This window comes from Rousettus aegyptiacus, unplaced genomic scaffold (assembly GCF_014176215.1).
Source record: "Rousettus aegyptiacus isolate mRouAeg1 unplaced genomic scaffold, mRouAeg1.p scaffold_m13_p_8, whole genome shotgun sequence".
Classification (NCBI taxonomy): domain Eukaryota; kingdom Metazoa; phylum Chordata; class Mammalia; order Chiroptera; family Pteropodidae; genus Rousettus; species Rousettus aegyptiacus.
Window position 1 is genome coordinate 105,422,393 of NW_023416311.1, and position 24,103 is coordinate 105,446,495.

The following is a 24,103-nucleotide window of genomic DNA, read 5'->3' on the forward strand; positions in this document are numbered from 1 at the left end:
GAGCAACCATTTTAGAATATTAACTTGAGGACAATTTATTAAAATTGCATATAATGGATTTTTATTAGACTTAATAGTCAGAATATTAGTTTTAAATTTGTATTTGGAAATAATATTTCTGATAATATCTCCTCAGTTCATGATATGGTATATTGCTTTGTATCCCCACCAATATATTCTAGAGTTTATTGCTTATAATTAGATTATAATTAAATGCCGTGTATACTTATTTTACTAAGTAAGGAGAATGCTTATTAGTTAGATAAGCCATCTGTAAAATCTTTTTTGACACTGTTAGCCAAATCTATTATTTTCATTTACATAGTTTTTTTTTTTTGGAGATGATTTTGATAGAAAACTTATGAATTCATTGTTTATATAAAGTAGATATTTATGTTATATTGCCATTAATTTTTTATGCTTCTCTTGGGTATATCCTAACTTATAATAATGTGTTTTCAGAATTTGTACCACTCTGAGTCTTGAAAGGGTTTAGATTTACTAATGTATGAAGAAATGAAGACGGGGATTATAATGCAAAATGATGCTGACATATAGTCGGATATGCCGCTAAAAATGCTTCTAAAGATTTCGCAATTAAATTATTCATGCATTAAGGAGAATACAGGGTTTTCAACCCTGGTTTTGCAAAACTAATCACCAGCGACGGTTCTTAAAACACAGGCGATCGGGTCACACTCCAGTCCTACCATATTAGAATCTCTGGGGAGGGGAGATTCAGGAGTTTGTTTGTTTGTATGTTTCTTTGTTTAAACCACCGTAATAGATTTAGGCTCAGTAACCACAGATATAACAAATTCCAAGTGAAAATGTATTCATGCCATTTTCCCAAATACTTCCAATTTACAAAGGCTTTTAAAAAACACTTTTAAGCTACTAGCGAATGAATATTTAGAGTTTGCTATTTATGCAATAAGTTTTCATTATATTCTGTCCGTATCGAGGCTGAATAAGGCCTTCACATTTACGCCACACCTGCCTAATGTCTTTACGTGCTTTTGAATAATGCAGTATCTTCTTGCAAGTGGTTAGGAAGAGGCAAGACTTACAAAGAGTCAGGTCAGACATCTTGAGAGCAGAGCAAGGCAGCTGTGAGACAGTTAACAACAGAGGACAGAGCAACGGAGAAGACGTCCCAGGGAATCCGTCAGCTTTAGGGAGCCGGCCGATTCCTCGGCCCTGTGTATGATGCTTTTTTTAGTTCCATAGATGGGGAAGTGCTATGTTTTGTGTGTTTTTTTTGTTGTTGTTGATGTGGAACCACGGTGAACTCATGCACTGATGAGTAATTTAGAATCAACATTTCATTGCTTCTGTTCAGAGTCTCTAAGAATGAGCCGATCTCATGATGCCGAGAGAACTTTCCTCACCTTAAGAAAATATCGTTTTGTGTTAAGTGGTATTTTGTCATAAATCACATGGACTTTCCTAATATTGGGTTCCACCAATGACCGAATTCTCCATTTTCCTGAGTATTCTTTGATACTTTTCTCCATTGGTTATTAATTAAATTAGAAGAAGTAAAAGGGAAAAAACAAGTATTGGTCTCCAATTTTGTGAGATCTGGGTGTGGATTTCCTTTGTTCACAGTTTATTCTGTTTTTCTAAATTATTTCCATATATTTGCCTCCTCATTTTCTGTGAGCATATTTTAATCAAGAGCTGAAGACTTCTTCCCGGTTGAGACTCAAGACTTGAGCATATGTGTAGTGTAATGGAGATAAATACCTGGGTGTTGGAGCCAGACTTGGGTTTGAATTCTGGCCTTGCCTGCCAGCTGTGGGTCCTGGGCACGATGCTTACATTTCTTGGGCTTCAGTTTCCCGAAGAAAAGGAAGATGATAACTTCTACCTCGTTGAGATGTTTTGAGCATTACATGTGTTAATACATGAAAGAATTTCTAACAAGGCCTGGCTCATCATAAGTGCAGTATAATCATTAGATATTATTTTTATTGTTAATTGCTATTTTAAATACTTGTCCAAAAATGGCCATTTTCATGGTGTGCTAACAAATTTAATTAGCGTATTAATCTGTAAACCGACAGGGTTTTCTTAAAAAACGCTCGCCTCAGGAAGCTGAAACTCTTCGTCAGCTGTACACCAAGTCTTTCCCAGACCTGTACCGCTTCAGCGTTCAGAACTTGGAATACAAGATGGAGATGCTCGAGGCCTTTGTAATCAGGCAGAGCATTGACATGCTGCAAGGTCTGATCCCTCCCAAGGTAAATCGCTCAGTTTTCTAGAGAGTTGCTTTCTTATTCATGAAGCCACACCGTGTAGAGGGTGCAACATTTGAAATCGATTGTTGCAGCGATGGGGTAAGAGGGATGTTTCGGACAGGGGCCCTGCCTTTTTTTTTTTTTTTTCCATTTCTTTTTTTTCCCATGAAGCAAGCCATGGGCTTGTAAGTTAGTTGCAGGCTCACAGTCATCCAGTAAGCATTCTGCATTCATTTCGCAGCCCAGCTTGATTGCTATTCCCAGAGCTCAGTTCCACGTTTGGTCCCGTTTCATTCTTCCTTCTCTGGTTGTTGTGTTGGAGGAAAACTATTGTCCCTTTTATGTCTTGGCTATCGTCATTCAAACCTCCAAGCAAAGTTTCGGTTGAAGATTTAAGGAACCTCAAGAACTTTCTTTCTCGCGTGCTCAGGAGCAGGGCGTGGAGGTCACGGCGGGGCACCTGGCCAGGCTGTACGTCTTCGCCCTGATGTGGAGCGTTGGGGCGCTGCTGGAGCTGGCCGGCCGGCGCCGCCTGGAGCTCTGGCTGCGGTCTCAGACGGCGCTGGCCTTGGACCTGCCCCCACCTGCAGGAACCGAGGACACCATGTTCGACTATTATGTCGCGTCGGATGGTGAGCGCGCTCTCTTCCGTTCAGCAGTCACGCGCGGGAACCGTTATTTACAAATGGCTAGTATTCACACGCCCATACTGTGTGTGCATGTGTGCATGTGTGCATGTGTGTGTGCATGTATGTGCGTGTGTGTATGTGTGTATGTGTTTGTGCTTGTGTGCATGTGTGCATGTGTGTGTGTTTGTGCGTGTGTGTATGTGTGTATGTGTGTGTGTGTGTATATATGCACATTTTCCCTTGTTAAATATATTGTATACTGAACTTTTAATAAATTAAAAACAAATTTAAAAAAAATCCCCAAGTCAGATCCACTTTAGCTATTCATTTGATACGATCAGCAATTTATATAAAAATTACAATATGTGAAGTATATTTTTACTGAGTATGCGTACATCTATATACATCTATTCTGTATATATACTTGACGTATTTTTATGTGCATACATATATAAAGTACATATATACACATATATGAAGTACATATATATATATATATACACACAGTTTTTATATATGGCATCCTAGGATCTTTTGTTTTTGATCTTACAATTAAGGAAGTATGTAATGAAAAGCTTGTGAGATTGACATTTTAAAATGATTTGAGATACATACTACTGTCACTGTTCTGTATTTTTATATGCACTTCATGTTATTGAAAACCTACATATTTAGAAAGAAAATTCCAAGATACTTCTTAGTATTTCCTAATAGTACTACTCTGGAATAGTTCCTAGGGAAATTTTTGACTCAGCTAATACATAGTGCTTAGAGCTCTGATTTTAATGGAGGGGTTTTCGAAGGTGTCCTCATGAGAAGTCATGGGCGTCCACTCCTTACAGTTAGTTAAATTCAACATCGCTAACTATTAGGGAAATGCAAATCAAAACCACAATGAGATACCATTTCATACCTGTTAGAATGGCTGTTATCAACAGGACAAGTAATAACAAATGTTGGAGAGGCAGTAGAGAAAAAGGAGCCCTCATACACTGCTGGTAGGACTGCAAATTGGTACAGCCACTGTGGAAAACAGTGCGGAGGTTCCTCAGAAAACTAAGACTTGATCTACCATGTGATCCAGCAATCCCTCTACTGGGTATTTACCCCAAAGACTTGAAAACCCATATCCAAAAAGATATTTGCACACCGATGTTCATAGCAGCATTATTCATGGTGGCCAGGACATGGAAGCAACCGAAGCATCCTACGATAGATGACTGGCTAAAGAAGCTGTGTTACGTATATACAATGGAATACTGCTCAGCCATAAGAAGAGATGAAAAACTGCCATTTGCGACAACCTGGATGGACCTTGAGATAATCACGCTAAGCGAAATAAGCCAGACAGACAAAGTTGAAAACCACATGATATCACTTGTATGTGGGATATAAACCTAAAAGCAACAAATGAACGGGACAAACAAACAGAGGCTTATGGACGTAGACAATAGACTAGTGGTTACCTGATGAAGGGGGGAGGGGCAAAAAGGGAGGTAGGTGGATAAAATAAGTCAAACATGTGGTGACAGAAAGAAATCTAACTAACTGGCTGGTGAACACACAACGCAGCACATATACGCCTTACCGTTGAATTGTACACCTGAAACGTAGTGGATTTTGTTAATCGATGTCACCATAATAAAAATAAACTAAAAGAAGTTTTTAATAGTAATATGAGGAGGTAAACGTTCTCTGCTGACCCCAGGTCACTGGATGCATTGGAGCACACGTACCGAGGAGTATGAGTACCCATCTAACACCGTCCCAGAATATGGCTCCATCCTGGTGCCAAATGTCGACAACGTGAGGACGGATTTCCTAATTAAAACCATCGCAAAACAGGGCAAGGTACAGCTCGTTACCTTTTATTGGACATGGTATGTTTTACGATGTCAGCTGAAAACACGAGGCAGCTTGCATTGGTTTTAGAACATTTTATGTTGCCGTTTAACATAAATGAAAATATCACCCAAATTAGTGTACTTCTTTTATTATTCGCCAATAACAATATTAGAGTTTAGTAGATCTAAGTGATAATTAATTATTTCTCATGTATTAGTTGAGAGAGAGTGAATTTCGACTTCTTTTTTCCAGAGAGAAATGCTTCTCTTTCGATTATCGTATTAGTTGGCTAGGGATGACGTAATAAAATATCACAGGCTGGGTGGCTTAAACAAGAGACTTTTTTTTTCCCCCCATTCTGGAGGCTCGAGGTCCAAGATTAAGGTGTCAGTCAGCGGGTCTGGCGTTTTTCTGAAGCCTCTCTCCGTGGCTCACAGATGGTCGTCCGTTTCTCACGGTGTCTTCCCAGGGCCGTTAGCTGCGTGCCGTTTCTTTGTGTGTGCAGATTTCCACTTCTTATAAGGAACTTGAACTACAACCCGCCTTAATGGCCTCATTTGAACTTAATCATCTCTTTAAAGACCCTAACTTCGAACAGTCGCATTCCGAAGTCCTGGGGTTGAGGGCTTCAACATACGAATTTAGGGGGGCACAATTCAGTCCAGGGCAATCATTTCATGTATTTGTTGGATTTCTTTCTCAATTTCTATTTTAGGCTGTGATGTTAATTGGTGAACAAGGAACGGCCAAAACGGTCATAATCAAAGGATTTATGTCAAAATACGATCCTGAGAGTCACATGATCAAGAGTCTAAACTTTTCTTCTGCGACCACCCCGCTGATGTTTCAGGTACGGGCGCTTTGGTGTGCTGGCGAAGCCCCCCAGGTTTGTGATCAGCGGGAGGCTCGGTCTCATCACCGTTCTGCCGCGCCCACTGAGCCGCGCCCACATGCTCTCCGCCATGTCAACGCCCCCGTCCAATGTCCTCCATCGTCTCTGTTACTCACTGCGACGGAGCCTCTCCCTAGGTAGACTGTGATACGTAACCATCTCTGATTATGGAGAAATGAAAAAGCATAGGTCAGGTGTTCAAGACCTCAGTCCTGTTTAAAATATCCGTGTGGACGAGCGTGTGAACATGCGAAACCCGAAACTGGAAGGTACCCTTCTTTCCCCCACCTCCCCCTACTTCCCCACCCTGCCGCCTGCTCTCCCGTGGGTGTCGCTGTTATTCTAGCCTTGAAGCCACACACACAGGAGTCATCTTTCGAATTAAGGGCTGCATGCTTTTCACATCTCTTCCTTTTTCTTCCTTCTCTCTGTCTACCTCTACAGAATCCATACAAGGGTGTAAGTGTGGAGGAATCCCCAAGCTGGCCTAACTCCCTTCCAGTCTATTCCTCATTCCCCTTCCAAAGTCTGGTTCCCACATTGTCACTTTTACGTGTGGTTCCCCTGCTTAACATTCCATGGTGGCTCCCGTTATTAATTGCAACAGGGAAGAAACTCTTAGAATCTTAACATATTTGAGATTTTATCCGATTCTATCACTGAGGAGTAACATAAAAAAAAAAAAAATCCCTCAAGTCTGCGCTGTTTTTGTCGGCGAAGCTGCCGAGAACGCCCTGGGTTTGCAGTGGCTGGCGCCCTGTCTTCTGTTCCTAAGTTGTTTAAGACCCTGTCGAAACTGGGGAAGGAAGCGAAATGTCAAGCTTCCATTGTTTTTAAACCGTCTTCCATATCTGTATTAGAACAACTAACACGTTGATAAAAAAGATACGTTTCATATATTGAAAATGGAAGGGGAATGTTTAGGAGAACACAGATCCAAAGAACTCTGCTTTCGATTAACTTTGTTGTTCTTTAGTTGTTGGAATGAAAATATCAAAGAACAATGAAAATTGTGAGGCGCATAGCGATGTCGTGGCTTTTTATCATTTAATGTAACTGGTGGCTGCAGAGTGCCAGTAAACTAAGACCTTTGGTTACATTTCTAAATCAGACCGTCAGCTATATTTCGCTCCTCCGTTGGAGATGGCATTTGCCATACTGGCTGGCATTCTGCCGAATGAATACCATTTGCACAGCGCAGTGAGGGGTGTGGGTCTTGGGTGGAAAGTTAACCCCCACACTGCAGTGGCTCAGCAGTGGTGCTTTTTGGTTTGGGGACCAGCCCATCAAATCATCCTTGGCTGACAAGATGCTAACGTTTCACATATTCCTTGATGTCATTTTATATTTAAAGACCTTTTTTTAGTTTCGCTTTAGGAGAATGTTCTCTCGAAAGATTGTAATTACAACCTGTGGATGCAGGTTTTAAAACATTAAACCAAAGTGTGATTTTTTTCATTATGTTGGGTATTATCTAGGCTTTCACATTTCTTGAGACCGACTTAGGTCTTCAGGGCAGCAACGCAATTCTGGTGGTAGCTACCTGGAATTACTCAAGACGTTACAGGTGAATGGCTTCAGCACCGACAAGACATCCCTCACTTCAGAAAACAGCCACAGGGGTTCCCATGACCCTCTCAGTTTTGATAACTCACAGAATTCAGGAAAGTGCTATGCTTGTGGTTACAGTTTTTATATAAAAGATATGAATCAGGATCAGACAAAAAAAAAAAAAGAAAAAGATGAATAGGGCAAGGTTTGAGAGGGTCCCACATGTGAGCTCTGTGTCCTCAGAATGCTTCGCCCTCCAGGCACACGGTGTACGTCACCAACCAGGAAGCTACCTGAACCACGACGTCCAGAGTTTTCATTGGGGTTTCATTATATGGGCATGACTGATTGAATCACTGGCCATGTGATTGAACTCAATCTCTAAGCCTTCTTTCCTCTGAGGAGGTCATCTGATAATGCATAATTCAAAGCCTCAACTCTCACATGGTTTTTCTGGCATGAGTAGTATGAGGGACCCACCATGAATAATACAGAATTCCTATTCCTCAGAAATTCCATGGGGTTAAAGGCTCCCTCCTAGGAACTAGGGACAAAGGCCAGCCGAGTTCTGTAGTATGTAACAAGACCGTGTCACTGTACTTTTGTTAGTAACTGTTGATGATATTTACTCCCTTAAGGTGGTAAAGATCTGTGGTCTCTGTCTCTTTAACATGAGATATTCATTAATTTCCTGGAAAAAGGCATACATTATCTAGAAAGCAACTCATTTGTTGATATATAAATTCATAAACTATATACTAAATTTCTAGCAGTGGTATCATATGGAAGTATAATAATTAGAAGAATAATAAAACAGGTTTTTAAAACATAAATATCTACATTTTTAGGGTCCCCTTACTGATCCACAACATTCAGCCCAGTTCCTTCCTGTCCTTCAATGTGAAGGTGGCGTAACTAGTCACCGTTTCGTGCTCTGTTCAGAAGACCGTAGGATCATGTACTCCGTTTAGAACCTGTTTTGACTGCTGAGCATCAGAGCTTTCTATGAAGCTAGACTCATTAGTTTCGAAAAGCTTTCAATTAGCCAAACTGCTGTAATTAACTTTCTCACTATAATTTTCAGCCTTTCATGCTAAACAAGGGCTGACGGAGAGGAGCATTTGTCTCTGTGTGTCTCCCACTTATCTGGGCCCAAACCAAACTGAGATTCTAGCTGAGGGCCAGACGCTGTCCTTGTCCCCTGCATGACTGTGCTGGCAGGCTCACCTGCCAAGGGCACATGTCCGTTACTTGGCAGGCGGTTTTCTTTGGGGTTTCCTTTGTGTTTACTAGGGTGTCACTTTCCTATCTCTTATCGGTAGGAGAACTGACTGCATGTCCCTCTTTTTCTGGGACTTACTTCCGTTATCTGAGATGAATAATTAATGGCGTCCTCGTCACTATTAAGAGTGTGCGCTTTGGGCAAAAATTATATGGTCACCCTGTTCTGTGGCCCGGGGAATTCAGTTGGTCTTTTAAAAGACATGTCTCATTTTTTTTTTCCCCCAGACAAATATTGTTTTAATGTACTTGTCTGCTTTTGAAAGTAATCCACACATATCTTTAAAAATTTACATAGAACAGAAAGATAGGAAGAAAGTGAAAGTTTTTAAAGAGAATGTCTGAATCTTGAATTTATCTTTTCCAAAAATAATCACAAAAGGTTTTGAATACAAGTGTCTTATAAATGGCTGTTGCATTTTATTTTTTTCAAAAATGAGCATCATAGCGCCTGGAAGGAAATGCCACATTTTCCCCCCTAGACTCAGAACCACGTTTCCAAATGAAATCTCATGCAGAAGGCTAAGCTATAAAACAGGGCACGCGGGATTTGCTTCGGTGGGATTGGAGCCGGGCCCCTGAGCCTCGTCTGTGCTTCCTCCAGGGTCCCTACTTTGCAGAAAATTCTTTTGACTCCTCAGAGTGCAGCACGAGACTCGTTTCCGAGGAGAGTCACACGAGATAATACGGGAAAGTATTTTTTCATGCTAAAGTTCTCTCAGCATATCAGGTCTTTCTGTTACTCTTAATGCACTCAGGTGGAGGGAAGCGAAAATTCTTCTTTGAGTTCACACGTTAGTTGGTGGTAGAACCTGCGTGAAGGAACCAGGTCCCTGTGTCTGCCAAGGTGCTTTTTAATTCACCCATATACCTCCTTCCAGTAGCTTTTCTGTATCCACATCCAAATGACTGATTTATCACCTAGTAGGCCATTTGTTTGATTTTTAGCTTCTAGTTATATGTTACTGTATTTTCATGTTTCAGGTGTCATTTTACTATTTCTAATATATTATTACTTGTCATAATAGCACTATTTATTCATTTATTTATTTAGGCAAGGCAACCCTTGGATGGTCTCACAGATTGCAAGGACCTTGTCAGCTTATAATCCCTTATTTTTTTTTTTAATTTCTTATGCCTACAGCACTTGGTCTTCCCAGGTGGTCTCCCATCTAAGTACTAACCAGGCCCAACCCTGCTTAATTAGCTTCCACGATCAGATGGGATCGGGCTTGTTCAGAATGGCATGGCCATAGACCATAATAGTACTTTTTAAATGTACTATTGGATTTTAAACTTTACTAATGTAAGACTGTTTTCATTTGGTTTTAGTGAATTATGATAAAATGGGAAAATCTTACTTAGGCAAGAGATTTCTAGATAAAGAACACTAACTCTTAATTTTTATCTTTTAGCTAAATGGCAGATATACAGAAGCCTAAAATTAAGTATATTTTATATTTCAATTTAGTTGATTTAAGTGATGATATATAGAAATACCTAGAGTAATAGGAAAATGATCTTACCTTTTTTATAATGCACTAAGCTCACTCAATGCTTTCATGTATATCATGTCATTTACTGATAATACTCTTGTGTTTATATATATGTGTATGTATAATTTAGGTAGCATTATGTACACTCCTACTTCTGAGCTTGATTTAGAAATACTAAGTGACTTGTATCAAATCACAGAGTAATAAGTGGGAGAAGTAACAGTTTAACTTTTTTTTTTTTCTGACTATAAACCCAGTCAGAGCTATTGTATGAGGCCATGTAGATAGGTTATGCAGATTTGCACTGTGTCCCATTCACAGAGATAATCGAGTGAATTGTAAACCCAAGTGTTGGGCAGTGCGCAACCTCTTCCACTGTACATGGCCCCACCAATAGCCCTTCCAATGAATCGTTTCTCCCTCTGTCTGGCTGGGGAAAGAGACGTGTGCACGGCCAGGCGTAGCTGATGGGATAAGTGCTCCTTACAGTGTCATCTGAGCATTGCGGAGCCAGAGGAGGAGGGGATTGGTTGGTTTAGGGGATTACGGAGATCAATATCATGAAAGAGTTGACCATTACCTGGGGGAATTTAATATTTTTATTAATGGTAGAGACTGAATTGTGTATTAAGAAAGTAATTCAGAAAACGGAATTGCCCCAGTCCGAGGGCTCCTCACGTGGAATGGGGAAGGGCAGCTTTCATCACCTCCATCCCTAAGTCTTTCCGGGTTCCTAGCCATCTCGTCTTTAGTCCTTAAAATGCCACCATCACGACTGGAATTAACCCTGGTCTTCCATCTGTGTGTAAGATAGACACCAAGATCAGAATCTTTTTTAGGCTCTGCAAATTGCTTTAGATGAAGTCATGCTGACTACTGTTCTCTCATTTCAAAGAAAAGTTTTTTGTTTATTCCCACAGAGCAGTATAAACTGGCCTTAGTCCAAGCTCTTGCTAGAGATTTCAGTTTTTTTTTTTTTAATCAGTAGTTGGGCTGAGAGAAGTGGCATTTATAGAAGATCATTCATCTAATCAATATTTCAGAAATTGTTTGGCTAACCCTAACCCTGAGAGATTTTTTTGGTTCAGAAATGGCTACTCCGGGAATATGTAAATAAGGGTGTCATAATGAACGCTGCAAACCAGCCCGTGACATGAGTATCAGTTTATGGTATGTGTTTTGTCATTAACTGAGTATGAATGAATGAAGAGCTTGAGGGGCCGGAACAAAGAGACCGTGGAGTGTTTAGAAATGGGACTGGATTGGTGAGCAGGGAACATCGTGGATTTCAATGTAAATCACTGATGGGGAACCATTGGAGTGTGGGGCAGGATTGCATTGCCCCTTAGGAAGTTCATTCTGGCGGCAGAGGGGAGAACAAGGTGGAGGAGAGGTGGCTGCACCCAGAGGGACCTGAGAGGTGATGGTTATGGTAATTCCTCAGGAGGGAGGCTGGGCTGGACCAGGATGATATGAGTGAGCATGGAGACAGCACAGAGGTGCGTTCAGGTTGTGGTGAGACAGGACTCGTTGGTCGAGTGGATATTTTTGGAGCAAAGGGATAGAAGAGAGAGAAAATGTTAAAGATGACTCCCAGGTTTCTTGTCTTTATCTGTGTATCGAATGTTGACTGATGAGTACATTGTACCAGATAGCTTTCTAGACACTGAGGATGCGACGATGAGCAAGTTACAAGGTGCCGGCCCTTTTTACACTCTAGTGGGAGAGACAGACAATAATCAAATAAACTAACGTATCTGTTTTTATTAATCGGGCCAAGGTTTATGCCACCAAAACAGCGGATGAGGTGGGAACAGATCAAAAAGACCAGGGAGAATGTGGGTGGCAGAATACTACACAGATGACCTATAATTCCGTAGAGTGATTCTTTGTGGAGGCAGAAAATTCTAGATAAAATTGTGTCTGTAGACAGCATATATGACTTATAAAGAAGTTTTCAGGACTGGTCAGAAGAGGCAAGGAAGGCAACTTGAAAGGGTATGACATCAATTCCCATGAGAAAGACCAGTAACTGACCCAGGGCATGTCATTGTTCAGAGAGAAGGAGTTCCATTAGAAGACAATATTGAAATTATAATAGACTCTGTCACTGTTGGATGTGGAAGTGTTTGGCTGGGCAGTTAGGTGGCGCCAGTACCTGGAATGAGCACCTGGGTGAGGATGCAGGTTTCGAGGTTAGAGGCGTAGGTGTTTGGATGTGTCGGTTTTGTGATGCTGCGGGTCATCCAAGTTTGAAGTCCAGTTGGAGGTCCCAGTCCCAGTATATGGTTTTTCCAGACATTCCCGAGGAGATGTGATGGAGCAGGACGTGCATCTGCTGTGTTTCAGGCCTTCGGGAGGTCTCACCACGCTTCAGAATTCATTAGGTAACTGTTTCATAGGCAGCTGTTCTAAAAGCAGAAAGAAGTCTAAGCCCCAGGTTCACAGGCTACTTAATTTCTCTCCTTTCATTGTTTTTGTTTTTGTCAACTTAGCTCTTTTATGACATAGATAAGCTTGCTAATAATTTCGTGCTATTTTGAAGATTTTTGGGTCATAATGAAGGGGAAGAAAGTGCAGGTATGGTGGCTTTACTCCGTACTATCTCACCTTTTGCACGTTTGGCTCTTAGCTCTTGGGAGGCCCCCTAAGACATGGAATCTTAATGTGCCTGCGAGTTCCCACTAATAGACAGGCGAATGTCTGAGGGCTCTATTGCCGTAGGGAGGTGTCAGGGGATTATTAATTGCTTTACGCATTGAAATTCATTGGAAAGCAGAGCTAAATTTAGCCTAGTACTTCAGTTTGCTTTTATGTCAGGGGAATATGAAATTCTTTTTGCCATTGTACTGTCATCGTGGGGATTTGTTTTGAAATTGAAGGACTTGTGATATATTTATACATCTTTCTATTTAAAAATTATGAAAAATTTTCATATCTCTTGCTATTATTCATTAAAATGATGGTGGAAACTTACAGCTGGAAATCACCGAATTGTGAAGATCTCCAAGGTCAGATGTATAGATTTTTCCTTATACGTTGGCCTTATTTTGTGGTTGTGTCTTGGGTTATTAAAGTCGTTTTTAACTGGTTTGCTTTTAATCATGAAATCAAAGACCTTTTTTGGGCTAGGAGGAGAATGCTTTTTGTCAGTATACCTCCACTTTCTCCTGTGTCCGTGCATCATCTTGAGCATGACTTAAAAGTCGAGGACCAGGAGATTCCTACGGTGGTGGGAACGAAAGGAGCCTTGAGACTGAGCTCCTAGAGCGTGAGAACTGTGAAGCTCTCTCCGTTTGCCTGGTGGTACCAGCTCTGGTTACTCGTGCCTACCTTTTGAACAACTGAATGATTTCCAGCTACGCTGTAGTACCATGAAAATGACAACACAGTCAGAAATCTGGGGTCCTCCTCCCGTGTCCCCTTAACCCTTCCAACACTCCTTCCATCATGTTTTTTTTTTTTTTAATTGAGGCATAATTGACATACAACATCGTATTGGTTTCATCAGTTTCAATGTTCTTTATTGTATTTCCAGGAAGGTGTTTTTATAGAGCACGTGGTAGTCTCTTCCTGTGCCGCCTCGGCTCAGGATGTAGAAATGAGAGAGGTGACAGGGGTGGGCATCGTTCTCCTTTTTGTCTCCGGGGATGAGAAGCAGTTCGCTGTGACTGCTGCTGCACCAGTGTGTGGGTCTGGGTCGTGTCAGGCCCGGTTGGCAGCCCCCTGAGCAGGGGGAGAAGTCTTCAGACAATGGCAGGCCGTGCAGCTCAGCCCGGGCCCGAGAAGCTCCGAGGATAGTAGCCCAGCTTAACATTGTTCCTGATTGTAAGGAAACTTTTAGTAGGGCTGGATCTTCTGAATAATGGCAGTTGGGGGTTCGAGCGTCATCAGCATAGGCACCGTAAGATAAAAGTAAATGTGTAGAAATGGACTGACGTGTCTCATCCCGTTCAAAATTTACATTGATTAGAAGTTTAATTACTCCTAAATTAAGTCAGAGTCTCGAAGGTTGTCAATGTTACCAAGAAAATTTAGGTACTTTACGTCTCGCGTTCTAGAATTAAGGGGAATTTTGGAGTTATTCCGAGTAATTCCTGCCACTTCAGATGTTTTCAGATTTTAAAAATAACTGGCCATGTCTGAGGGGATATTCTCACGGATATTTCCACTGACCTTCTTGTTTAACAGAGGACAATAGAGAGCTATGTGGACAAACGCATGGGTACAACGTACGGCCCTCCTGCAGGAAAGAAGATGACCGTTTTTATTGATGATGTGAATATGCCGGTAATCAATGAATGGGGAGACCAGGTATACGATCCAATGGCGCACTTTCTTTAACTCAACATCGACTTAGTCTTTGATGAGGAAATATTTTTCTGCTTTTCCAGCATACAATTCCTGAATCCCAGTGAAGCCCATTATTGGGAAGCACTCAGGGAGTTAGTTTCTGGGATGTAGAAGAGAGATGTTTTAACTCTGAAAGTTGTCTTTCTTAGGTTACTAACGAGATCGTACGACAGCTGATGGAACAGAAGGGCTTTTATAACCTGGAGAAACCTGGGGAGTTCACCAGCATCGTGGACCTGCAGATTTTGGCAGCCATGATCCATCCCGGGGGCGGGCGCAACGACATACCCCAGAGGCTCAAGAGGCAGTTCTCGATATTTAACTGCACGTTGCCCTCTGACGCTTCCATGGACAAGATCTTTGGTAAGATGAGTGTGGACAGGTCCCGGGGAGGGAAGAACACCTGCCTGTGGTCCAGCAAGACAATATCCACCCAGAGGGCAGCACAGAAGGATGGCTGCGTGGCTCCTTGGTCTCTTGTCCTCATCACTCCCAAGTAGTGTGTTTTGTGTATATGAGGATTTTTTTATGTATATGTAGGTACACACACACACACACACACACACTGAATTGGGTGCCTAGACAGATCTTTCTAGCTATGTTTTGTTTTGTTTTGTTTTTTCCTTTAACTGTTGCCAGCTTCTTAAGCTAGGAGAGTAAACATTCAGTGAGCATGGAGATGGTGAGCTCTCTCCTCATGTATACACATTTCTGAGGTCTGGAGTGATACAATATCATGCTAAAATGTTATGTAGCTGATATTTCAACGAGCCCATATAATGATTCTGGTCAAAGAAATAATTTTGCACAGAACTAATTTCACATTGAGATTAATCGTAGTTTGATCTTCAGAGTAATAAATTATTGTTTGATTAAATAGGTAGTGTTTCAAGAATAATCTCATTGAGGAAACACTAGCCCAGTAGATAACCATAATTATTTAACTGGGTAATGAAAATGATTTATAAGTGATTTTGAAATTACTCTTTACGGAAAAAGAATGTAAAGTTATATATATATATTTGCATTAGGTATTAATTTAGCAGTTCTGAACCTGCTTCTGGGAAAAAGCTCATTAGGAATACCCTAATTAATTCCTGGCAGACTAAAATGTCATCTTAACACCCTAGGCTGGTTGGAGTATGGCAATGTCTGTCTTCAGTCACAGCAGTGGGTAAAGGTTTGGAAACCAAATGACACATGAGTTATCTAAACTTGGGAAAGTAAAATGGACCAGAAAGAATGACTATTACCACTTTTAATTGCCTTTTTTTTTTCGCCATGAAAGTTTTACATATGAGGTAAATTAAAGTATTCTATAATATGTGGAAAGGCCACAACAGAATGGAGAAATCTTGGAGCATTCATGAAGTCTCCCTTTTCTTATCTTTTTATAAGGCGACTTTATATATTTACCGCTTACCCATTTAATAATATTGAATTAGTTCAGATAAAATTTTAGTAGTATTTCTTAATCAACTTTTTAGTATTTGAGTGCTAACTTACTTGAACCCGTTATTTACGTTTTAGGTTGAAAAAAAGAAAAGAGAACACTAATCAATACAAACTCCCTTAATATGTGGTTATCTATTAAAACGCATCATTATATTTGTGCAAACTCAGCATTACAGTGTTTTTCATTTTAACTTAGTTGGTTTGAACTGTCAGTTAAAACGTTACACCTGTTCCCCCTTTCAGGTGTGATCGGGACAGGCTATTACTGTCCCCAAAGGGATTTCTCAGGAGAAGTGAGAGATTCGGTGATGAAATTGGTTCCCTTGACACGACAGCTCTGGCAGATGACTAAGATTAGAATGCTTCCTACCCCTGCGAAGTTCCATTACGTGTTCAATCTTCGGGATCTTTCCAGGATCTGGCAGGGAATGCTGAACGCAACTTCAGAGGTCATCAAGAATCCAGATGTAAGTAATACATAGGAAAGAAGAGCAAATAACATCATCATTTACCATACGCCCTAAATATTCTTAGTGATGTAATTTTTAGTGGAATTTGAAAATATTTTGAGATGTTCTAGCATTAATAGTCATTTCTTTGCTGTTGTTAAACTAATATAAATAAGGAAAAATGTCAGAAAATTTTATTTTAAAAATTCTAATTACATTAGGTTTATGTTCAAGGAAATGATATATGCAGCTATTTTTTATTAATAGAATAAAAGGAACAATTTTATCATCATTTTTTAAATACAAAATAATGGAAAGGGTCAATATTGATTTATTATATCATAGTCTTTATATTTTAAACTTGACATTTTAACTTAAAAAAGTAATGACCTTTATGAATATTCAAAATTGTTATTCATTCGTGATCTTTCCTTTCCCTATAACTCGATGCACTAAAATACATTTAGTACATGCATTTGTACATACACTTGAATATAACAGCTCCTAGTGTTATAGAATTCTCTTCAAACTGGGAACCACAGCATGGCCTGCATTCTCAGGCTAAGGCATCCTCGGCCTCTCTTTCTACCTTTTATAGAAACAAGAAGGTAGTTAAGCAAATAGGTTTTAGGGGACTTCACATAAATACACAGGGACTGTTGAGATACCAACTAAACTGTCACTAGGCACATCAAATGTTGATCATTAAAACAACTGCAATACAACTTTGTCCCAGATGCAGAGTAGGTAATTGCACAGGATGACTCCAAGACAAGGAATTTTGGGGAAAGTTCACTCTCCTTGTTCCAGAGAAGTGAGAGTCATTATAGTAGCAGTGAACATTTTAACTTGATTTTTTCCTGTAATATTATTGACAAATTAATGGCGTTATGGAACGCACTTCTCTAATAGTACTTTTAGAGTAGCCATTTTTTGGTGCTTATTTTAAATTAGCATAGTTTTAGCAATTGGTTTTATCATGAACCTTTAATGGAATCACTGAATATATTTTACTACACGCCTCTTATATTCTGGCAACCAAATAGCATTTCATCACTAGTAATATAATGGCTTAAAATCCTTCTAATTTGCAAAATGGTACCAACTTAAGAAATTTCCACCATTCTTTTATATCAAGTAATGACTTAGACAAACATTTGTTAGTCTTGTTCAGGTATATTGAGCAATTAATTTCCTCAACTTCTGGTTAACTGTGGGTCCTGGATTATTGAGACTAGGTGATTGTTTAGTTCAGATAATCCAGATATTTGCCACAAATTTTCTTAACATTTTGTTAAGTACCTATACTTTTGTAGTATCTCAGTTATATCTGTGAGAGTTGTTTAGGCTCTGGCCATATGAATATAGATTTCTTATCAAAACAGACTAATTTGTCATAAACATAAGACTTTTACAAAGAATATTAATTCATTGGTTAATCAGAATGATTTTAGTATTTCGTCTAGAGACTTCGATTTTAATTTAAAGACTGAAAACGAATAGACACTTCTTTCTTTTTATATGCTTGAGTGAGACCAATTTGAAAAGAGATTAAGTATATTTTAACCTTACACTTTTAAAATGTGGCATCTTAAATCAGGAAGGCTGGTATACTCCACAATACCATGAACTTGAAACTTGAATTCCCAACTCTGGCTTAGTGGCAAGAACACATTTGAATTATGCTTCTGTAGGAGCTGTTAAGGCTGTGGAAGCATGAGTGTAAACGCGTGATAGCCGATCGTTTCACGGCGCCCGATGACGTGACCTGGTTTGATAAGGCTTTAGTAAGTCTGGTGGAGGAGGAGTTCGGTGAAGAGAAAAAACTCTTGGTGGATTGTGGAATCGACACCTATTTTGTGGATTTCCTGAGGGATGCCCCTGAAGCTACAGGTAAACTATTGAAGCAGAATCGGAAATTCCCCAAAGGGCTAGCTACAGATCGAAGGGTCAGTTAAGGGATGAATTTCTGTCTAGTAAACTTTATGGAAACAAGCCTGGGACATACTAGGTGCTCAGCAAGTACAGGACGAGTGAATAAATGCATACTCATGGAGGTCAAAGAGTAACTAGTTTTATGCATGTAAGTCTTGGATATTAAGATAAAGTTGGGAGGCAGGATATGGCAGAAGAAAGTGCACAGGACTTGTGCCTGTCACACAGGTAGATCTGAGGAAAGGATTTCTCACACGTTAGCTAGGAATGCATTTTAAGCAAATTTCCATATTTAAAAAGGCATGCTTAAACACATGCTATTAATATCTTCTAAATGATTGAAAATGACCAGGGTGCGCCTTGTTTGGTTTAATAAGGAAAGATATGTGTGATCTATCAAGTTTCTGAGTGATACTATTGGAATGATCCTTCCACAAAAAGAAGCTGACACGTTTTATTTGAAATCAGGTCACGCAAATACAAAAATGACGTAAAGGTAAGAGCGTTTGTAAGAAATTAGAATGTATATATTTTATTTCTTCTAATTCAGAAAGATAAATAATTATAATTTTCAAGGAGCAAAGCACAAATGCATTTTTTTTTTTGGTTGGGGAGCGAGTGTCTGGAGGCAAACACCTAATCTTTTGTGACTTCAAAGAACTTCGTTTCTCAAAGCTTGAGTTGATCATTTATGAAATAGTGACATGACTATTGAAATTTAAGCAATGAGAGCTTTATGAATATGCCAAACTTAATGATTATATTAAATCAATTTCCTCACATTGTCATGAAAAGATTAATATACTATATTATATTAGGACAGGGTAAATTGACAATAATTATGTGCTATTAGATTTGGAAGATCCACTTAGTCTTCTAGTACCCAGTGAATTCCTAAGTTCTTTTAGACTATTCAATGAATGTGTCCCTTTTTTTTTCCTGTTACTATTAATCGATACTGAACTTATGTGCCAGTATAGCTTTCTTTGGTGTTTTGCTTTATAGTCAAAATTGGAAGAATGTTAAGCTGCTATATTATGTGTCTCAAATTTTTAAAAAAGTTATATTGATTTTAATACTTTCCCAGTCAAATAATTGAGCATATTAATTTTTGTTTTTAGGAAATCATTTCTCTATTTTCTCTCAAGCCTCCACTTCCATTCGCCCGAATTCACTTCTATCCTCACCACTAAACTGAAATTCTCAAACCATAAAAATTTCCTGAGCAAATGCAATGCCCTTTTTATTCTTATTAAAAAAAAATAATTTAATTCTTGACCTCTGTTGCTGATTTTGACACTGAATCCTGTTTTTTGTTTTTTGGGTTTTTTTGTTTGTTTGTTTTTTTTGATCTTCATTTTGACCATTGGGTGAATATTTCTGAGAGAATTTAGAAATGCCAATATTCACTTATGGATTCAAATTAAATTCAGTGTTTATAACATTATTCGAAATTGGCCCTTTCTAGATAGGAAAGAAAGAAGACTGCATATGATCACAAAAATTCTAATGCTTTTACTATTATTTGCTTTCTTTTCTTTTCTAAAATATATAATATGACATTTGGATGAAAATAAGTATTATTCGGGTTTAAGTAGTAGAGCTATGAATATATTCATTTGCATCAAAGGAAGTAGTAAAGTCCAGCGACTTGAAGAAACTTACTCTAGTCTTCTGCCCCAACCCCAGGTGAACCGTCTGAGGAGGCTGATGCCGAGATGCCTAAAGTGTATGAGCCAATTGAATCTTTTGATCACCTAAGGGAGCGTTTGAATATGTTCCTGCAGCTCTATAACGAGAGCGTTCGTGGTGCCGGCATGGATTTGGTATTCTTCGAGGATGCGATGGTCCACTTGGTCAAGGTCGGTGGCCCCGCCCAGTCGTGCCTCCCTGAAATGAGAGACCCTTGGCTTCACATGAGAGTTTTCCTTTCTTCTTTCATTTTCATCTCCTAGGAGAATATTAACTTTAAAAATAAACTCAATGCTACAGTCCAATTTAATTTCTAAACCCTTTGCAACATATCGCACATATAGGCTTAAAATCAGAGCAGGTGTACTTCAAAAGTGTGATGTGATAATTTTATTCGGTGTTGCTATACAGCTCTCAGCTCAATGTTTTCACTACACAGAATGAATGTAGTTGACATTGGAGTTCAACGCACAGGCAAAAAGTCTGCTTATGTCTTGCATCGTGCGAAAGATAACTATAAAAAAAACAGTGCAAAAATTTTGAAGATATTATGCCAAGCCAGTCACAAAAAAGATAACTACTGTACGATTCCACTTATAGAGGTACTTAGGGTCGTCAAATTCATAGAGACGGAATGGAGTGGTGGTCCCCAGGGGCTGGAGTAGGGGGCCATGGGGAGCGTTGAACGGTGCGATTTCATCTTGGCGAGACGAAAAGCGTTTCAGAGACGGATGGTGGTGATTGCTGCATCACCGTGTGACGGTGCTTCATGTCATCCAACTGTGCACTTTAAAAGGGTTAAGATAGTAAGTTTTATGTCACATGTATTTTACCGCAATTAGAAAGACTAACTTAAAAATTACATATAAACGGTTGACTTTGCGCTGGATGAAAGTGCCGTTAGAATGAAACACAGGAGGAAAGTACGGTTTCCTTCCTTGTTTGTCACATGAGTCATCGTAGTAGCCATCGTTCATAAGGCAGTTGATGCTCAAACGTTGAAAGTAAAATATATTATTTACTTGATAACTTATGTGACCTAATTTATGTATGTTAAAAGATAATACAATTTAAAACTCATTGTTGATATTCTCACTTTGTCGATGTCAATTATATCTTCAGAATGGACCCCTTTAGCTAGAAAGAAGCCTATTTGAGGCTGTCTTTCATTACTTAGGTTTAACCTTGAGGCATGATCTCATAATTACAAATTGTCACTTATAATAATTACTGAATTTTAGAATTGGAGAGGGTTTTAGAGGTCATCTGATCAACTCTCTCTCTAAAAATAGAAGAGGGAGAAGAAGGCATTTCTGCAACGTAGGAGTAAGTCTGGGGGGAGAGGAAGATAGGGTTTGTTCCGGGCTTGGGTACCCTTGGCATGAGGCATTTGGCTTGAAAACTCTAAATTCTCAAGAACCTGAGACTTCCCTACTGAATGATGAGCACAAATGTTCTTTCAAAACCAAATATAAATAGCATTTTGAAATTAGCTTCTAATTTATAGTTGAGTAAGAGTTATGTGTTTCAAGAATCGACATCCTGTCATATTTAATGATTAAAAGGAAAAAGAAAAAAAGAACAACATATTTTGTAAATAAATAACACCACAGGCAACTTCATGACGCAGTGTCTATTAGAGACGAACTCTAACTGGCCTGGGATTTTGTAACAGCTCAAATTGAAGATGAGGTTATTTATGTTAGTCTTGTGCTAAGGAAGTTCTCAAGAACTTTTTCCCATGTTTCACATCACAGATGACGAGCGATGAGCATTTCTCCACTGTGGGCATGGTGTTCGAGGCCTGGCTGACATAGCACAGGGTCCTTGGCTGTGTTTTTTCTCACTGTCAGCCTCTTAACGTATCTGCTGTGGACTTTGCAAAGAATCATTAGTGGACTTTTTGAGCTAAGATGCTGTACCTTCCTCATGATCTTCTGGGCTGATGCCCTCTCCTACACTCCCACTTTCTCCCACACACTCCCACAGCACATCTAATCTCTATGTCCCGTGGGTGTGAGCCCAGAGACATGTGACCTGGTCATAGGACATGATGGACGCCAGGAGACAGGATTAAACATGAAAATCGCAGCAAAACAGGGTGCAATATGAGACCGAGTGTATCTCTTAGCTCCTTTCTTAATTAAAGTAAGAATGGCTTTTAAAACAGAGACTGTCTTTCTACAACACCTCTTTTTCCCCTTTGGTTGAAGTCCAGGCTATGGCGTGTAAGGTTTTCACGGTCTGGGCCCTGCCTAGCGGTCTAGCCTGCCAGGGGTCATGCTCTGCTTTACGTATAGTCCAGAAAAGTCAACTGCTTATGAGGAAACACACACTGATTCCAGGGCACGTCACCGGGTGGCATCCCCAGCAGTGCCGAGCTGTGCACACTGGTCGGTGTGCATTTGTAAGCTCCGTGCGGGCGAGCACGCAATCCATTCGCCTCAGCGTTTACGGGCTGGAGGACCACTGAGCCTGGCACACTCTAGATGCCTGGGATGGAACCAAGCCCCCAATATGGCCCTAAACAGTCCTTTGCTATCTCATCTCCCAAGATTGCCGTACCCAGCAATCCAGCTGGAAATAGCTGTGGGCATTTGCAAACTCTGAGACTTGGTGCATCGCATTTCCGCTTCTTCAAATTCAGCCCAACTCCTGGCTGGCATGCCACCTTCTCTGTATGATGACCTTCTAGTCATTTTTGAAGATCCAAGTCCACACCTAAGACTTGCCTCCGCCAGGCGGTGTTGTTTCCTTGGCGTTCCGCCCCTTTGTTGTCATCGTTCCTGCCTGTCCCCGCGATCACCGGCTGCGACCCCGCCTTCCCATTTATAGGTCTCTCTTGCGAGAGCGTAAGCGCCTGCAGGGCAAGGCGGGCATGGTTAATTTTAAGAATATTTGCTAAAGCCATTAAAAAGTGAGTACCTGTCTCTCAGTTCATATATAAAAGGACAAAATAGCCCCATTCGAAGGTCTCACTTGATTGTGGTTTCTTTCTCTCATAATTTCCGTTTTTAACTAGATTGTGAGTTTTTCGAGTCTGCTTTTAAAGCAATCTTTTTGTTTGTTCATCTGTTGTCAAATACATTTTGAAAGGTTTACCATGAGCTAGAAACTGGGAATTAAAAAATGTAATAAGACCCAGACCCAGCTGCAGGAGAAGATGTTGGGATGAAGGGTCCCAATACCTAATTAATAACAATTATTTAAATCCTTAATACAGTTACCAGCATCGACCAAAGGAAACGATTATGACGAAAGCCATATGTTTTGAAAAATGATAACCAAGGAGACACAGAAAATCCTGGCATGGCTTGAAGTTGCTTGTTACTTGCATTATCTGTGCCTCCTGAAGTAATACCAGGGCTAGAATATATGCATCGATATTGGCGAAATACTAAGAATTCTTTCCGGTATTATTTTTTTCCCTGTCTACAACAACTTTGGAGAGAATCACCTGGAAAGAATGAGTGGGAGGCTCGTGAAAAGGGCCTTATTACCTCCCTACCTGACAATTCTCAGGTCCTCAACAGAGATAGGAAAAAGGTTTCCATTTCCTGGGTCTCACACTAAAGTGGGGGAAATCATTCAAGCTCCAAGAGTGGTCCCAGCAGGACTAGGGCGCGGGCTCCACCGTGGAGGGAATCCTGAGAAGGGTGATTAACAAACCCTTGGCGGAGCTGGGTGACCCCAGGAAGCTTCTGCAGCCTCAGGGAGGTGTCCCCTTTTCAGCCCTGGTCCCACTCTCTGTCATTAAACCAGAGAGAAGTGGCCATTACAGCAATCCCCCAGGCCAAACTTGCCATTAGGAGGCAAAGAAAGATCGTTATCACAGGAGCTGAAGAATGCATCAGAGAGAATTCTGCAGGGACTCCCCTCTAGGTGGGGTTGGAGGCCTGTAAGTAGCTTGTTCAATACCAGTGAAAGCCAAAGGAACATGGGCATCTGTCGCAAGGCGGCTGCTGACTGGCCTCGGGGGGACTTCCGGCCCACCCACAATCACCTCTTGGTGATTACCTTAGGTGCAACTGCCTTGGGCGAATTATAGGAGGGTGTTTATGCTTATTTTCTTCAAAAAGAAATCTTATATCTATGCTGTGGTTGTGGAATTTTCTCCTCTTCAATTTTAAACTCACTTTTCAAACGTGGAGGATACTGTAATCAACTGGGGGTTCACGAGGACGCATGTTATTTTGAAATTTCTGTTCTCTTTCCTATTCTACTGCCTTCGAGCCCCCTTTCTTTCTCGTCTCGAACACCCACAGCAAGCCACAGCCTGGGC

The 24,103-nt window shown here is 40.3% G+C and overlaps 1 protein-coding gene and 1 pseudogene across 3 annotated transcripts in view; one reads left to right on the forward strand and one right to left on the reverse strand.

Moving 5' to 3' along the window:
- DNAH5 (dynein axonemal heavy chain 5) overlaps positions 1 to 24,103 on the forward strand; it is a 226,653-nt gene that overhangs the window by 128,017 nt on the left and 74,533 nt on the right. For all 3 annotated transcript variants that reach the window (XM_016152142.2, XM_036225601.1, XM_036225602.1), the window contains exons 44-52: positions 2,070 to 2,246; positions 2,674 to 2,875; positions 4,581 to 4,723; positions 5,433 to 5,567; positions 14,129 to 14,251; positions 14,440 to 14,653; positions 15,989 to 16,212; positions 17,889 to 18,087; positions 19,819 to 19,991. In XM_016152142.2, the coding sequence (XP_016007628.2) occupies positions 2,070 to 2,246; positions 2,674 to 2,875; positions 4,581 to 4,723; positions 5,433 to 5,567; positions 14,129 to 14,251; positions 14,440 to 14,653; positions 15,989 to 16,212; positions 17,889 to 18,087; positions 19,819 to 19,991 (1,590 nt within the window). The remainder of the gene's footprint in view (positions 1 to 2,069; positions 2,247 to 2,673; positions 2,876 to 4,580; positions 4,724 to 5,432; positions 5,568 to 14,128; positions 14,252 to 14,439; positions 14,654 to 15,988; positions 16,213 to 17,888; positions 18,088 to 19,818; positions 19,992 to 24,103) is intronic.
- Positions 9,577 to 9,699, reverse strand: LOC118607431 (annotated as a pseudogene).